The 18181-nt window shown below is 44.3% G+C and overlaps 1 protein-coding gene across 2 annotated transcripts in view; it reads right to left on the bottom strand.

Annotated features, from left to right (window-relative positions):
- Positions 1 to 18181, bottom strand: part of SPAG1 (sperm associated antigen 1) — a 126430-nt gene that overhangs the window by 64640 nt on the left and 43609 nt on the right. For both annotated transcript variants that reach the window (XM_044292842.1, XM_044292843.1), the window contains one exon: positions 11365 to 11497. In XM_044292842.1, coding sequence (XP_044148777.1) covers positions 11365 to 11497 — 133 coding nt within the window. The remainder of the gene's footprint in view (positions 1 to 11364; positions 11498 to 18181) is intronic.

Genomic DNA, 18181 nt, shown 5'->3' on the forward strand with positions numbered 1-18181 from the left:
GGATAAGCACATGCAGAAACACAATGGTTTTAATGTAAGCTTTACCCCTAACCTATATACTATGGCCTGAGCGTAGCTATTTGCTGTACATTTTAGTGTTGTCATTACCCCATAATGTGAACATGACCATTTTTGAGAGACATCATGTGGACAATGAAATGGTAGCGAAGGCCCTAAATTCAAATCTACATAATACACTATCAAAAAAGAGATGTTGGCGAGATGCTGGAGAACTCGGCATCCAGTTATGTCTCAGGCAGATATGTAAATGATTACAGGTGTGGTCGCATACGACGCTGGGCCTTGCCACAAAAGGGTGTAAAATCTGTTGTATAAAAAGGCTCTCAGAGGCTATTTTTCGGTAATGTACCTCTTGGTGGGAGATCGTTGACTGGTAGACATGCCTCTACAATGCACTCAGACATTTTGCTCAATTGAAAGGCTTTGAGAGGAAGTGCATCACCGGACTGAAAGAAGCAGGATCGTTGTTTCGATTAATTGCCTGCCATCTAGGCCTTTTTGACCTAGCTGTTAGGAGCAGTGGTTACACGAGGGCACAAACAAGCAGAGAACGGGCTCCAGACAGACCACCAGTAGAGAGGATTGATTGATCCGCTGATACCGGAGGCACCTTCATTTCACACCCCTGCCTCTGCCTGGACCATTTCTAGATGCTTAAAGGGGTTGTCCGGGTTCAGAGCTGAACCTGGACATACCCTTATTTTCACCCCGGCAGCCCCCCCGAGCCTAGCATCGGAGCATCTCATGCTCCGATGCGCTCCCGTGCCCTGCGCTAAACCGCGCAGGTCACGGGCTCTTTTGTTTTCAATAACACACTGCCGAGCGGTAACTTCCGCCCGGCAGTGTGTTCGGTGACGTCACCGGCTCTGAGGGGCGGGCTTTAGCTCTGCCTAGCCATTTTACTGGCTAGGGCAGAGCTAAATCCCGCCCTTCAGTGATGGTGACGTCACCGGGGTTCCTGTCAGCCCCATGGAGAGCCCCGGTACGTCACCGGAACTCCTAAAAATGCCTTTGCCCTGCGCGATTTAGCGCAGGGCAAAGGAGAGCATCGAAGCATGAACTGCTCCGATGCTCATGTCAGGGGGGCTTCCGGGGTGAAAATGGAGGGATGTCCGGGTTCAGCTCTGAACCCGGACAACCCCTTTAACAGAAGGAAATTTGGTGTCATGGTGCTCATTACGTGTCCGGCCGTTGTCAGCCAGCCACTACCTCCTTCATTTGCAGTGATGTAGTGAACAAAAAACCTGAACTGCTACGGAATTGAACCTTATCCTGTTTAGTGACTAATCCAGGTTCTGTTTGGGATTTCAAGAAGATCAGGTTTGACTATGGAGGCCTCGTGGTGAGAGCTTCAGTCCTGCCGTTGCTGTGGAGCGACACATTCTCCTACTACTGGTGTGATGATCTGGGGAGCCATTGCATATGTCACCTCTAGCAGTGATACGAGGAACACTAACAGCTCAGTGATATGTGCAGGACATCCAGAGGCCACATGTGTTCCTCTCATGGCAGGACTTCCATCTGGCATTTTTCAGCAGGATTATGCCCACACACAGCAAGGGTTTCCCAGGAATGTCTCCACCAGATTACAACACTTCCATGACCTGCCCGGTCACCAGTTTTATCGCCAATCAGCCATTTATGGGACCAACTGGGATGCCAGCTTCACCAACCTATGAATGTACAGGATCTACACAGGGCCGTCTTTAATACTGATTGGACCCTGGATCCCGCCTTCCCACACAGAAAAAAAATAAAATAAAATCCACACACCTCAGTAGAGTAGTAAACTTTAATAATGATGAGTGGCCACTAGAGGTGTTCCTTGGCAGTAATGTAAATACTGCCTTTTTTTCTGAAAAGGCAGTGTTTACATTAAAAAGCTTGCAGAGACATGCTGTAGACACCAGAACTACTACGTTTAGTTGTTGTGGTTCTGGTGACTATACAGGTCCTTCAAAAAAAATTAGCATATTGTGATAAAGTTCATTATTTTCTGTAATGTACTGATAAACATTAGACTTTCATATATTTTAGATTCATTACACACCAACTGAAGTAGTTCAAGCCTTTTATTGTTTTAATATTGATGATTTTGGCATACAGCTCATGAAAACCCAAATTTCCTATCTAAAAAAATTAGCATATTTCATCCGACCAATAAAAGAAAAAAGTGTTTTTAATACAAAAAAAGCCTTCAAATAATTATGTTCAGTTATGCACTCAATACTTGGTCGGGAATCCTTTTGCAGAAATGACGGCTTCAATGCGGCGTGGCATGGAGGCAATCAGCCTGTGGCACTGCTGAGGTGTTATGGAGGCCCAGGATGCTTCGATAGCGGCCTTAAGCTCATCCAGAGTGTTGGGTCTTGCGTCTCTCAACTTTCCCTTCCCAATATCCCACAGATTCTCTATGGGGTTCAGGTCAGGAGAGTTGGCAGGCCAATTGAGCCCAGTAATACCATGGTCAGTAAACCATTTACCAGTGGTTTTGGCACTGTGAGCAGGTGCCAGGTCGTGCTGAAAAATGAAATCTTCATCTCCATAAAGCTTTTCAGCAGATGGAAGCATGAAGTGCTCCAAAATCTCCTGATAGCTAGCTGCATTGATAAAACACAGTGGACCAACACTAGCAGCTGACATGGCACCCCAGACCATCACTGACTGTGGGTACTTGACACTGGACTTCAGGCATTTTGGCATTTCCCTCTCCCCAGTCTTCCTCCAGACTCTGGCACCTTGATTTCCGAATGACATGCAAAATTTGCTTTCATCCGAAAAAAGTACTTTGGACCACTGAGCAACAGTCCAGTGCTGCTTCTCTGTAGCCCAGGTCAGGCGCTTCTGCCGCTGTTTCTGGTTCAAAAGTGGCTTGACCTGGGGAATGCGGCACCTGTAGCCCATTTCCTGCACACGGTGGCTCTGGATGTTTCTACTCCAGACTCAGTCCACTGCTTCCGCAGGTCCCCCAAGGTCTGGAATCGGTCCTTCTCCACAATCTTCCTCAGGGTCCGGTCACCTCTTCTCGTTGTGCAGCGTTTTCTGCCACACTTTTTCCTTCCCACAGACTTCCCACTGAGGTGCCTTGATACAGCACTCTGGGAACAGCCTATTCGTTCAGACATGTCTTTCTGTGTCTTACCCTCTTGCTTGAGGGTGTCAATGATGGCCTTCTGGACAGCAGTCAGGTCGGCAGTCTTACCCATGATTGCGGTTTTGAGTAATGAACCAGGCTGGGAGTTTTTAAAAGCCTTAGGAATCTTTTGCAGGTGTTTAGAGTTAATTAGTCGATTCAGATGATTAGGTTAATAGCTCGTTTAGAGAACCTTTTCATGATATGCTAATTTTTTTAGATAGGAATTTGAGGTTTTCATGAGCTGTATGCCAAAATCATCAATATTAAAACAATAAAAGGCTTGAACTACTTCAGTTGGTTTGTAATGAATCTAAAATATATGAAAGTCTAATGTTTATCAGTACATTACAGAAAATAATGAACTTTATCACAATATGCAATTTTTTTTAGAAGGACCTGTAGTGTCCCTTAATATAGAGGGGGAAAAAAGAATCAGCACAAAAGTATCAAATAAAATGGCTGTATCATTATTCTAAAAATTAAAAAAGCACAACTTCTGACACAAATATATATAGTATTTTGCAGATTACTTTTTTTTTTTTTACAATGTGCAGAAAGTAATGTACTACTAACCCCTCCATCCACCCCTACATACAGGGCAATACAGCGCCACATACCTCTTACATCCAGTGACGTCTCTTTGATGTAGATGTTCTCTTTCCTCATCTTCTCCTTTTAGACCTTCAGACCAGACCACCATTTTTCAGCCATAATAATGCTCCCATAGTGCCCATACTAGTAGTTATGTTCCCCATAGACCCCAAGTAGTAATAAAGCCCATCATAATGCCCCCCAGTAGTAATAATTCTCCTTATAATGTGCCAGTGAAAAAAATACCCCCTTTTAATGCCCCCAGTTGCGCTAATGTCCCCATAGTGCCCCATAATGTGCCAGTATATAAAAAAAAACTATATAGTGCCCCCAGTAAATGCCCCCATAGTGCTCCTCTCCCCCTTCTTCCTAATGGCCCCCATAATGTACCAGTATAAAATGCCCCATATATAGTGCCCCAGTAGTTGCCCTCAATTTCTCCCATAATGTGCAAGTATAAAATACCCCTTCTTAGTGCCCCCCATAGATGAGCCCTTAGTACTCATCTCTCCCCTTCCCCATAGTACCCACCATATTGTGCCCCAGTATAAAATGCCCCTATACTGAGCCCCCCATATAAAATACCCCTTCTTTGTGGCCTCAGTAGGTGCGCCCAATAATGTGCCAGTAACAAGTGCCTATCAGAGGAACGGGGAAGGGAGACGCCTCTCCTTCCCCATTTCCCGCCGCAGCACTGGGGGGTCTATGGGAAACAGATGACTATGGAGATGAGCGCTTACTGGCCTCAGTGGAAGCAACCCAGCAGCGATGTGCTGCTTATGGACACATCACCACTGAGGCCAGTCAGGTTACATGATGAGGACTGGAAGGCCAATCTATAAATCCAGGGAGCCAGTACAGAGCGGCAGGGAACAGGCGAGTATGAATTTTTCAACAGGCACAGCGTGGTGCAGGGGTTTGTCTCATCTGAGACAATGGGGGCATATCGCTGGGCTATGCCCCCATTGTCTTATAGGTGCGGGTCTTACCACTGGGACCCACACCTATATCCGGAACGGAGCCCCGCAAAGTGGTGGCTGGAGGACTCCAGTCCGGCCACCACCAAGCGCTCTCCCCATAGAAGGGAATGGGAGTGCACCGCGCATGACCGGCCACTGCTCCCATTCACATAGAAAATAAATGGAGGGTGGCAGCGCATGCGCTCTCCACCACTTTCAGGGCTCCGTTCTCGATATAGGTGCGGGTCCCAGCAGTGGGATCTGCACCTATCAGACAATGGGGGCATATCCTAGCAATATGCACTCATTGTAGTAGATGAGAATAACCCTTTAAACAAAAGTCCCCAAATCTGGATAACCACTTTAAAGGCTTCATTAATAAGGCTGGCGTTAAAGGGGGATGGGTGGAAAAAGGTACCCAGTAAAAGCTATAAAAAGAGCGCTTTTGAATTTAGAGAAAAGAAAACTAAGGATGCACCACAGACGGGACGAGGACATCAACTACATCTATAGATCTATAGGAAAAAAATATTTCTCATTAGTATACTGAGGAATTCTTCACTGTAAAAGCAGTGAGAACATAGAAGTCTGTGTCTCAAGATGCTGATAGTTTAATTTAAAGGGGGGGGGGGGGGCGCTGGATATCTTTTTAGGATAACATAATATTTCAGGTTAACTGCATTGCTACTTCTTAACCACTTCAGCCCCGCTAGGTGAAACCCCCTTCATGACCAGAGCACTTTTTACACTTCGGCACTACACTCCTTTCACTGTTTATCGCTCGGTCATGCAACTTACCACCCAAATGAATTTTACCTCCTTTTCTTCTCACTAATAGAGCTTTCATTTGGTGGTATTTTATTGCTGCTGACATTTTTACTTTTTTTGTTATTAATCAAAATGTAACGATTTTTTTGCAAAAAAATGACATTTTTCCCTTTTAGCTGTAAAATTTTGCAAAAAAAAACGACATCCATATATAAAATTTTTCGCCAAATTTATTGTTCTACATGTCTTTGATAAAAAAAAAATGTTTGGGCAAAAAAAAAAATGGTTTGGGTAAAAGTTATAGCATTTACAAACTATGGTACAAAAATGTGAATTTCCGCTTTTTGAAACAGCTCTGACTTTCTGAGCACCTGTCATGATTCCTGAGGTTCTACAATGCCCAAACAGTAGAAAACCCCCACAAATGACCCCATTTCGGAAAGTAGACACCCTAAGGTATTCGCTGATGGGCATAGTGAGTTCATAGAACTTTTTATTTTTTGTCACAAGTTAGCGGAAAATGATGATGATTTTATTTTTATTTTTTCTTACAAAGTCTCATATTCCACTAACTTGCGACAAAAAATCAAAAATTCTAGGAACTCACCATGCCCCTCACAGAATACCTTGGGGTGTCTTCTTTCCAAAATGGGGTCACTTGTGGGGTAGTTATACTGCCCTGGCAATTTAGGGGCCCAAATGTGTGAGAAGAACTTTGCAATCAAAATGTGTAAAAAATGACCGGTGAAATCCAAAAGGTGCCCTTTGGAATATGTGCCCCTTTGCCCACCTTGGCAGCAAAAAAGTGTGACACATCTGGTATCGCCGTACTCAGGAGAAGTTGGGGAATGTGTTTTGGGGTGTCATTTTACATATACCCATGCTGGGTGAGAAAAATATCTTGGTCAAATGCCAACTTTGTATAAAAAAATGGGAAAAGTTGTCTTTTGCCAAGATATTTCTCTCACCCAGCATGGGTATATGTAAAATGACACCCCAAAACACATTCCCCAACTTCTCCTGAGTACGGCGATACCAGATGTGTCACACTTTTTTGCTGCCAAGGTGGGCAAAGGGGCACATATTCCAAAGGGCACCTTTTGGATTTCACCGGTCATTTTTTACACATTTTGATTGCAAAGTTCTTCTCACACATTTGGGCCCCTAAATTGCCAGGGCAGTATAACTACCCCACAAGTGACCCCATTTTGGAAAGAAGACACCGCAAGGTATTCCGTGAGGGGCATGGCGAGTTCCTAGAATTTTTTATTTTTTGTCACAAGTTAGCGGAAAATTATGATTTTTTTTTTTTTCTCTTTTTTCCTTACAAAGTCTCATATTCCACTAACTTGCGACAAAAAATAAAAAATTCTAGGAACTCGCCATGCCCCTCACGGAATACCTTGGGGTGTCTTCTTTCCAAAATGGGGTCACTTGTGGCGTAGTTATACTGCCCTGGCAATTTAGGGGCCCAAATGTGTGAGAAGTACCTTGCAATCAAAATGTGTAAAAAATGGCCTGCGAAACCCGAAAGGTGCCCTTTGGAATATGTGCCCCTTTGCCCACCTTGGCTGCAAAAAAGTGTCACACATGTGGTATCGCCGTACTCAGGAGAAGTTGGGCAATGTGTTTTGGGGGGTCATTTTACATATACCCATGCTGGGTGAGAGAAATATCTTGGCAAAAGACAACTTTTCCCATTTTTTTAGACAAAGTTGGCATTTGACCAAGATATTTTTCTCACCCAGCATGGGTATATGTAAAATGACACCCCAAAACACATTCCCCAACTTCTCCTGAGTACGGCGATACCACATGTGTGACACTTTTTTGCAGCCTAGATGCGCAAAGGGGCCCAAATTCCTTTCAGGAGGGCATTTTTAGACATTTGGATCCCAGACTTCTTCTCACACTTTCGGGCCCCTAAAAAGCCAGGGCAGTATAAATACCCCACATGTGACCCCACTTTGGAAAGAAGACACTCCAAGGTATTCAATGAGGGGCATGGCGAGTTCCTAGAATTTTTATTTTTTTGCATAAGTTAGTGGATATTGATTTTTTTTTGTTTTTTTCTCACAAAGTCTCACTTTCCGCTAACTTAGGACAAAAATTTCAATCTTTCATGGACTCAATATGCCCCTCACAGAATACCTTGGGGTGTCTTCTTTCCGAAATGGGGTCACATGTGGGGTATTTATACTGCCCTGGCTTTTTAGGGGCCCTAAAGCGTGAGAAGAAGTCTGGAATATAAATGTCTAAAAATGTTTACGCATTTGGATTCCGTGAGGGGTATGGTGCGTCCATGTGAGATTTTATTTTTTGACACAAGTTAGTGGAATATGAGACTTTGTAAGAAAAAACAAAAACAAACAAAAAATTTCCGCTAACTTGTGCCAAACAAAAATGTCTGAATGGAGCCTTACCAGGGGGGGGGGTGATCAATGACAGGGGGGTGATCAATGACAGGGGGGTGATCACCCATATAGACTCCCGGATCACCCCCCTGTCATTGATCACCCCCCTGTAAGGCTCCATTCAGACGTCCGTATAATTTTTACGGATCCATGGATACATGGATCGGATCCACAAAACACATGCGGACGTCTGATCAGGGGTTTATAAGGGGTTAATAAGTGACGGGGGGGGGGGGGGGGTGTAGTGTAGTGTGGTGTTTGGTGCGACTTTACTGACCTACCTGAGTCCTCTGGTGGTCGATCCTAACAAAAGGGACCACCAGAGGACCAGGTAGGAGGTATATTAGATGCTGTTATGAAAACAGCGTCTAATATACCTGTTAGGGGTTAAAAAATTCGGATCTCCAGCCTGCCAGCGAGCGATCGCCGCTGGCAGGCTGGAGATCCACTCGCTTACCTTCCGTTCCTGTGAGCGCGCGCGCCTGTGTGCGCGCGTTCACAGGAAATCCCGGCCCTCGCGAGATGACGCGTATATGCGTGACTCTGCGCAGGGCCGCCACCTCCGGACCGCACATCTGCGTTAGGCGGTCCGGAGGTGGTTAAGGTACTGATCCAGGAAGAAATTCAAATGGAGACAATGGTTCTTTATTCGGGTTGTTTATTTTTCTCAATATACACTACAGGATAACAGGTTACACTAGATCAAAATTTAAAGGGAACCTGTCATGTGGATATTTGATTATAATCTAACTAATTATATACAATCATTAACTACTAAAAAGTACCTTAGATGTATTCACTTACTGGTGTGACAGATGGTTACCTCATAATATACACACAAAGATGCCACATGCCGCATGCTAATGAGCTGATTTGAGTCCAGCGTATATTTAATTAAGAGCTATAGCCACTCCCCTGCCCACCTGCTGCTGATTCATATGGAAAATAACTGTCATTCAGCAGCAGGTGGGCGAGGAGAGTCAGGAGCTCATGAATATTCAGGACTCATCATTATCAGCTGGAGCTTTTCAATACAAGATGTTGGCAGATTGACTGGGTCAATTAAAGAAAGTGACCCAGCATTTTGCTAAGAGAATCAGTCACTTATTTATGTTGCCCTTAGTTAGGACACCATAAAACTGGTGACGGGTTCCCTTTAAGTCTTTTTTTTGCAACCAAGCTGTGTAACTATGTAGTATCTAGAGCTGCCCATACATACACTAAATAACTCTGGGCCAATAGTTATTTCTCCTGACTCGCCACATACATGCATGCTCAGCTTGGCCAACCATGAGTGTTTATTGCAATGGCAGGAGAGGAAGGGGCTGCAGTTTTGAGTATGTTCAACCCTATTCACATGTAGTGGGAAAAAAAATCTATGCTGAATAATGAACTCGCTTAGGATTTTCAAATATACAACACGTTCACTGTCCATACAGATCCTACAAGGAAAAGCCGCAGATTAAGTGCAACTGAACGGCAATGAGGCCAATCCACGTGTGGAACCACTGGCCCATGTATGGCAGAAATTAAGTTTCATCCTTGGATTCTTTAAAAAATACACGTCAGATTTGTCAGAGATAAATCCTGAAGGTGTGAACAACAGACTTATGAGGAAAAGCATAAATATAATTTTTGTGCCTGCCATAAACATTTGGAAATATGTCTGTGCTAATAAAAATCTGGAAGGCTGTCCGACGTGGACCGAAATGTTATCACTGAAGCTAAGCTGTACTATGAGCCTTCCAGAGGTCACAATCGCTGCGCTGTCACTAGTGACACAGATGTCATTAAAGCCTCACGTGACAGATGAAGCTTATGAAGACTCGACACTAATCTTACTCTGCAAGTGGCGATGACATGTGCAGGACAAGACACCGTTCTCTGAGCTGTCACACATAGCACACAATGAAAATTATTCTCCATTATTACTGCCAATCAAGATCAGAGGGAGACATAGTCCACAGTAGTTAGGACTATAGAGGTGCGGTAGCCTGCCTGCTGTACCGGGTATATTGTCATGTTTTATAATTGAATGACTGCATTTTTCGCTTTATAAGACGCACCTAGGTTTTAGAGGAAGAAAATCAGAAAATAAAATATATTTTTTTCATCAGACCTCAGATCAGACCCCCAATCAGACCTCAGATTAAACCCCCCAATCCTCATTAGACAGCAGTTCAGACCCCCCAATCCTCATCAGACCTTCAATCTTAATCAGACCTCAGATTTGACCACCCAATCAGACCTCAGATTAGACCCCCCAATCCTCATTACACCTCAGTTCAGACCTCATATCAGACCCCTCAATCAGACCCCCAAATTCTCATTAGACCTCAGATCATACATAAAATAAACAAACTTACCTCTCCGGTTCCAGATAGTGCTAGGAAAACTGCCTTAGTTGCCCACAGTAACCAATCAGATCCTTTCATTTCCCAAAAGGGCTTTGAATAACGAAGCATAGAATCTGATTGCTTGCTATGGGCAGTTTTCCTTAGCACCAGTTTTGATAATTGCCCCCCAATGTAGTCTCCGACTTGCTGAGCTGCAGTACGCTGGCACGGCCACTACGCCATATAGTTTCCAGCGCTGTGGCTGCCCATAACAGCCGATTGGCGAGTGTGCCTGGTGACAGCCCCTCACCGATTTGATATTAATGACCCATCTTGAGGATAGGTCATCAATATCTGTAGCTTGAACAACCCCTTTAAGACATGCATAGGGTGTGTAGGTTGCCCCCATATTTCCATGGGGACTTGCAGGCAGGGGACTTGCTCCAGTCTCCTCTCTTACTACAAAATAATGAGATTTGCTTACTGTGTTGCCAGAGGGAAGTGGGGATGAGAATGATCAAGAGCAACTATTTGTACAGAGCTGAAGAATATGTTTAAATAAAAGAAAAAAGCTAGAATGTAAAAGGTGCTCATGCACGCAGCCGGAAGTGTTTTGCAGTCTGCAAATCGCGGATCCCGAGGTGTGCATGGTGCCATTTTTTTTTTCTCACTTTAATAAAAATGTCATATCCTTGTCCGCAAATTGGATAACAATAGGACATAGTCTATGTGTTTTACTGGGCTGTGGAACGGACATATGGATACAGACAGTACACATTATGCTGTGCACATCTTTTTGCGGCCCCATTGAAATGAATGGGTCTGCATCCGTTCTGCAAAATAAATGCGGATCGGATACGGACCAAAGTAAGTCGTGTGCATGACGACTAAACATGAGAATTTAGTTATACCCACTAGCAGGTAATAATCAGCTGTGTGGTGGAAAGCAGGACGGGTGCTCCATACTACAGAAACAAAAGGGTATTCAAAGTACATTGAGAATTGTGAATAAACACCAGTAATAACCTTCTGCTTCCGACATCACCGACATGATGCAACGCGAGATGGACTCACACTCCAGGGAGACAGTAAGGACATTCTCTAGCATCCACTGCAAGCATTAGAATTAGGGACATTACCCTTGTCATTCATTGATGGGCCCTGATTTTCTTCATCCGAGCCCTCGATGTCCTGAATGAGGATTCTTCTCCCTTTCTTTGACGTCTCTTCCTTCTCTTTTTGTAGCAGCTCTTCGACTTCACATAGAACTTTCTAGTGGGCATAAATAAGAGAAATAAAAGTTGATGACATCAGTTATATACCAGTGTATCAATAATTAAGAATATTCCTGGCTTACTATAAACTTTTACAGCAATTTGAATCAATAACATCAATAATCAGCAACAGAGTCCATTGCATTTGTGAACAGAGCCTAACCTCCTCAAAAAAGGGGGCTTGAATCAAAGGTTATCTTAAAGCAGCAGACATGTGAGAGTGTGGACTCATTAACTGTGTGATTGATAAGTCTGGTGGGGGGGGGGGGGACTAGGCGACGTGTGGTGGGGGGGAGGGACTAGGCGACGTGTGGTGGGGGGGAGGGACTAGGCGACCTGTGGTGGGGGGGAGGGACTAGGCGACCTGTGGTGGGGGGGAGGGACTAGGCGACCTGTGGTGGGGGGGAGGGACTAGGCGACCTGTGGTGGGGGGGAGGGACTAGGCGACCTGTGGTGGGGGGGAGGGACTAGGCGACCTGTGGTGGGGGGGAGGGACTAGGCGACCTGTGGTGGGGGGGAGGGACTAGGCGACCTGTGGTGGGGGAGGGACAGAGTGAGATCTGGTGGGAAAAAGGATGAATTCAGGTTTTCTCCATGTTGAGTTTTGGAACATGGGAGGAGAAGGAAGAAGAGACACAGCTGATAGAAACTATGAAATGATTTATAGCAAGAATGTAACATCTGCACCATGAGGCAAGGTTGAGTGTCATCAGCATAAAAGTGCTACTGAGCTGCCTATGCTTCAGACTGTCCACAAATGTATGCTTGATGGGGGTCCAACCCTTGGTATCCTGACCGACCAACGGAATTAAGGAGCACAGCAACATGCATAGCAGGTTGGCTGTACCTGAACCTGTTCACCACAAAAGAAATGGCATTAATTGGAAATCTCCTCTAAGTGCAATTAAGAACAGGCTCCATAACACCACTGAAGGGGTAAAGAAAACATTCACATACCTACTCACAATAAGTTAGGGATATTTGGCTTGTGGGTGAAATTTCAGGATGAACCTAAATCCTCTAACCTTTACATGCAAACTTAATGTGACCTTCTCTAAACTTTTCAATGCACATGTCCAACTGTTAAATGTTTTAGTATTTTTAGTACAACTTGCTGTTTCTGTAACAAGGAGCTTAACGGCAAAAGTCACAATTCACGTTTGATCCATGAAATCGCCCAATAAATTTCCTGGTTCAATTAGAATTGGTATTTAAACCGTTCTCCTCATCATGCTGTTAACATTCTGACATCATGAGACCAAGATGACACCTAAGAATTGATCAACAGTATCTCGCCATTGCGAGGCTTCAAGCAGGATGTTCTCAGACGATAGTGGCCACTGAGCTTAGAGTGTCACAGAGTGTCATCAGCAGGTTGCAACAGAGACTGGAAGAGTCACAGAAAGGCATAGAAGTGGATGTCCTTAGGCCACGTCCCACACTGATGACCGCTTCTTTGTGAACAATGCCCTGCGGAACCGGATGATGAATGCCACACAACTCAAGGCATATTTAAGGGAGGTGAGAGGAACCCAAGTGTCACATCAGACCATTCGAAACGGTTTACATCAGCGTGGTCTGCGTGCTAGACTACCTGCAATGGTACCTGACCACACCACCAGACACAGATGTCGTCTTGCATGGACCAGGGAGCATCTACGCTGGACGAGGGACCAGTGGGCCTTAGTGCTGTTCACTGATGAAAGTCTATTTATGCTGAGCAGAAATGATGGCCACCAACGATGTTGGAGATGTCAAAGAGTCCTATGCATCAGCCACTGTTGTCACCAGATGAGCCTTTGGTGGTGGTGTTACAGTGTGGGCAGGTGTGTCTAATCAATACAGAACTGCCCTACACTTTGTGAATGGTACAGTGACAGGCCCATACTACTTGAATAACATAATTAACCCAGTCATTGTGTCTCCTTATGAACAACACTGGCCTAATTTAACCTTCATGGACGACAATGCGCCAGCTCATCGAGGTTGCATTATTAGGGAATGTCTGCTGGAGACTGGGTGACCTCAAATGGAGTGGCCTGCACTTTCTTCAGACCTGAATCCCATTGAAAACTATAGATCAGCTGAGTCGCCATGTAGAGGCTCGTAACCCTGTACACCAGAACCTCAATGACCTCAGGGCTGCCCTTCAAGAAGAGTGGGATGCCATGCCTCAGCAGACAATAAGTTGACCTGTGAACAGCATGAGACGTCGTTGTCAAGCTGTAATTGATGCTCAAGGCCACATGACTAGTTATTGAGACACTAACAATTTTTGGTGGGGGTATACCCATCACTGATGTTGGCTTTTGTTATAATAAATGGTTTGAGATGAGGTAATCACCATTGCTGCTTCTACTTAAAAGCCCTACTTTCATGATATAATATCACTGTAGCATGAACGTTTTACATTTTCCATAAATTGCACCCGAAAGCCAAATATCCCTAACTTTTTGTGAGTAGTGTATATGCTTGTAGGTCAATTTGGAAGTCAATCTCCATTAAACTTCTCAGCCCTTTTATGGGAGAAAAAAATATAAATAAAGCCGCTCACGTCTAAAGGTTTCTTTGTCCAGAGAATCCTGTAGTCTCTTTCTCAGGCACAGTGCAGATGCCCTAATATAAAGGAACTGCATTCTTAAAAGGCTCCCATTACACCTGACATCTACACTTCTGTTATTCCCTGTTCTTTTCTTGCCTTTCCTTTACTTCTATAAGCATTTGTTTATGCGAATTTATAGAATGATATTAGCACAACGAGATGTTAAATGCAGTTACGCTATGTAACCCCCTGCAAAAAGAAGCATATGTTGACTATTCTGTAGAAATCAGCATCTATGTAATATACCTACTTGATGTAAGATGCAAGTATAAAGAGGTTGCAGAAAAGAAAAAAAAATTACCTAAACGTGTGAAAACATCAAAAAAGAAAACATAATAAGATATACTAGAAACGTGCTAGACCCCAGACCCTGTATAATTTTTGAGGTTTATTGCGGTGTTTAAACACCAAGACTAGATATGGTAGGATCTGCTTTATCTGCAGTTTCCACATGGACAAGTTCGGTGTATTGGGGTTGTACCAATACATTTACGTGCCATAAATAGTGACTCCCTCAAGAATGTTGTCATGTAATGATCCCAGCTATCTTCATTCAGTATTCCTAGAAGGCAAACCTCAGGGGTGCAAGCTACCTGAACTGGCAGTAAATTGGAAAGAAAGGCAGTCGCCTCCTTCCAAAATGTAGCAAGCGGGCTGCATCTCCACATCATGTGCCAGAAGTCCGCCTCCAGTTCCCCACACCGTGGATGGTGTCCTACCCATTCTATACAGCCTAGTTGGTGTGAGATATGTCTGATGAATGATGTAAAGCTGGATTATTTTGTTATTGACTACTGGTGATACCAATGTGATGCCAATAAAACTGTTATGGATTCTTCTGTTTGGGGGGGGGGGGGGGATTGGTACAGAGCTTCACATGTACTAAGTGTGAGTAGATTACTGATGCTAGTCCTCTGGGGCCCTGGGTTTTGACGACTCCTATGAGTGGGTACTTAGAGATTGTGGTGCTAGTGTTCGGGAATTTACTCTGTATGCAGATCTGAGTTGTAAATATGAGAAGTGGGTTTGAGGGATATTGTATTTCTGTGATAATACCTCGAACGTCATTAGCACTCCCTGATCATAAATATCTCCAAGGGTTTTGGCCCCTGCCAATTGCCATTTGTCCGCCCCCATATGCGGGAAGGATTGGTTGACCCACAGGGGTATATCGGAGACAACCTCCGTAAATTGGGATAATTATTTAGCTTCTTTCCAGACCGTTTGAGCCAATTTGTGCAGCGGCAACAGTGGTTTCTGGAATTTAGGGGGCATTTCCAAAATTGACCATAGTGTGTAGCAGTTTAGGTAAAGTTTTAATAAGTACTCCGAGGTGGGCAGGTCTTCAGTTGTATACCAGGTATTAATGAGCCTCAGCTTGCCTGCTAGGTTAATATATATATATATATATATATATATATATATATATATATATATATATATATATATATATATATATATATATATATATATATATATATATATACACATACATACATACATACACACACACACACACATATTCCCTTTGAACACCGATTTGGGTACGTGTACCTCTGAGTGTTGAAAAGCGTAAAGAGCCTTGGGGAGTATAATCATTTTAATTAGGTTAATATGTCCTGCCACCAAAATAGGCAATGTCTCCCAGCTTCGAAGCTTGCGCCATATATAATCAGTTAAACGGTAGATGTAGAGTGACAGGGCCTGGGAATGTCGTTTAGTGATATTTACCCCTAGGTACTTGAATGTGTCTACCACCTTCAGGGTCCATTCACAAGTCCGTAGTGTATTGCGGATCCGCAATACATCCGGCCAGCACCCCCATAGAACTGCCTATTCTTGTCCGCATTTGCGGACAAGAATAGTACATGTTCTATTTTTTTGCGGAGCCACGGCCCGGTAGTTCGGGGCCGCGCTCCGAAAATGCGAATGCGGAGAGCACATAGTGTGCTCTCTGCATTTGATTCTGCCCTACTGAGAATGAATGGGTCCGCACCCATTCCCGATATTGCGTAACGGATGCAGACGTGTAAACGGACCCTTAGCCGTGCCACATGGGAAGGACCTGTCCAGTCTGCCCTGACCAGGGGCATGGAAACTGATTTCTCCCAGTTAATTCTTAGACCCAAGAACTCCCCAAATTAATCTATCAAAGCCACTGCATTGCAAAGGGATGTATCAGGTGAGGACAGGTAAAGGATCATATCATCTGCATATAGTCCTATACGGACGTCTCCCATGGTCACTCCAGTTATGTTATTGCTACTCCTCACTCTAATTGCCAGTGTCTCCCCTGCCAAGGCAAACAAGAGTGGTGACAAGGGGCAGCCCTGTCTCATTCTTCTGTGAAGGGGGAAGCTTTCTGATAATTCCCCATTTATCAGTAGCCTGCTTACCGGGCTGCTATACAGGGTAGTAATCCATCTAAGGAACTGTGGACCAAACCAAAAACCCTGCATTCAGCCAAGCAAATAAGCCCACTCTATAGAATCAAATGCCTTGGTGGCGTCTAATAAGTCCGGGGCCCAATCCACATTCAGGGAATAGCCCACCTGTGTAACCACCTGGACCCGTACGATGTTCTCTGTAGTGGACTTCCCTGGCATAAAACCTGTTTGGTCTTTGTGAACCAGTGACAAAATTACCTGATTGAGGTGAGTGGTCAAAATTCTGGTCAGGATTTTGTAGTCCACATTTAGCATTGCTATGGGCCTTTAGCAACTGCAGTCAAGGGGTTCTTTATCAGGTTTAAGTAAAAGTATTACAGTGGCTTCCATAAATGAGTCGGGAAAACGCCCCATTTCCAAGGGGGGGTGAAAGGTGGATTACAATTGGGGGGGCTAGCAACTCCGCATATTGGGCATATACTTCTTTGGGGAGCCTATCTGGGCCAGGAGATTTCCCGTTATTAAGGTCTGATATAGCTTGTATTATTTCCTCCAGGCAAATTGGTTGACCTAATTGGGCACTTTGTGGTATAGTAAGTTTAGGGAGGGATATGCCTTCTAAATATTTGTTTCAGATGCTGTTATGCTGGATCTATATAGATCTTGGTAAAATTGTGTAAAAGTGTGGATAATTGTTTCCTGAATGCAGAGTTTCTGACTGCTAATATTGCTGAAGAGGGCGAGTCGTGTTGGATTAGTTGAGCCAGTAACTTAGCTGACTGATTGCCTAGCTCAAGTGCTGTCTGTTTCATAAAAAACTGTTTCCTATCTGCTTTGTCCTTAAGTATCACTAGGTACTGCCTGCCCGCCTGGAGCCAAGCAGTCCTGTTAGCATCAGTCGGGCGACGGATATATTGCTGAGCTTCCAGCTCCGTCTCAGAGTGTTTAGTGGCTTTTTGGATATATGATATGCTGGAATGTAAGGACCCGCAGAGAAACGCCTTTAAGGTGTTCCACACAAGGGCCAGATTGGGCTCATCTTCATGTATTTTCAAAAACTTGTTCAGTTGATAGGGGATCCCATCCGCTGAGCCCAGAAGATTCTGCCAGAAAGGGTGTATATTAATTCTATACATTATTGAGGGAGTGCTATGCAGTGGCGTGCCTAGGGTATTTGGCACCTAGGGCGGGTACTTTCTCTGGCACCCCCCTTCCCCCCACCGAAACCATAAGAAACGTAATTTTTACGTTCAAATGTACTGAAATATTTATTTTGTTTAAAAAAATTGCGCTAGTAAACAGAAAATTGCTGGTAAATAGAAATGTTAAGGGAATCTGTCACCATCAAAATACAATGTAAGCTTGGTATTACACATTCTGTGAGGGAAGGTGAAGAAAAAAAAAACTGCTGTTTTTGCACAGCTTTTATATATATTTTTCTTTACAGGTTCACCTGACGGGGCGGATCATGTTATATTTTTATAGATTGGGCTGGAGTTTTCACTGATGCCGGTGCCTCCTGCCCTGATAGCAGGGGCTCAGCTGCGACAGCCAGACCCGTGCCTCTGATCAGACGGGCATAGCTCCTGCCCGATCAGCCCGCCGTACCTGTACAGCGCTGGGACTCAAGTCACCTCCTGCAGTGCTGTACAGTATCCTACAGGTTAATAATAGGGATCGACCGATTATCGGA

Source organism: Bufo gargarizans, chromosome 5, assembly GCF_014858855.1.
Source record: "Bufo gargarizans isolate SCDJY-AF-19 chromosome 5, ASM1485885v1, whole genome shotgun sequence".
In the NCBI taxonomy this organism is placed as follows: Eukaryota; Metazoa; Chordata; class Amphibia; order Anura; family Bufonidae; genus Bufo; species Bufo gargarizans.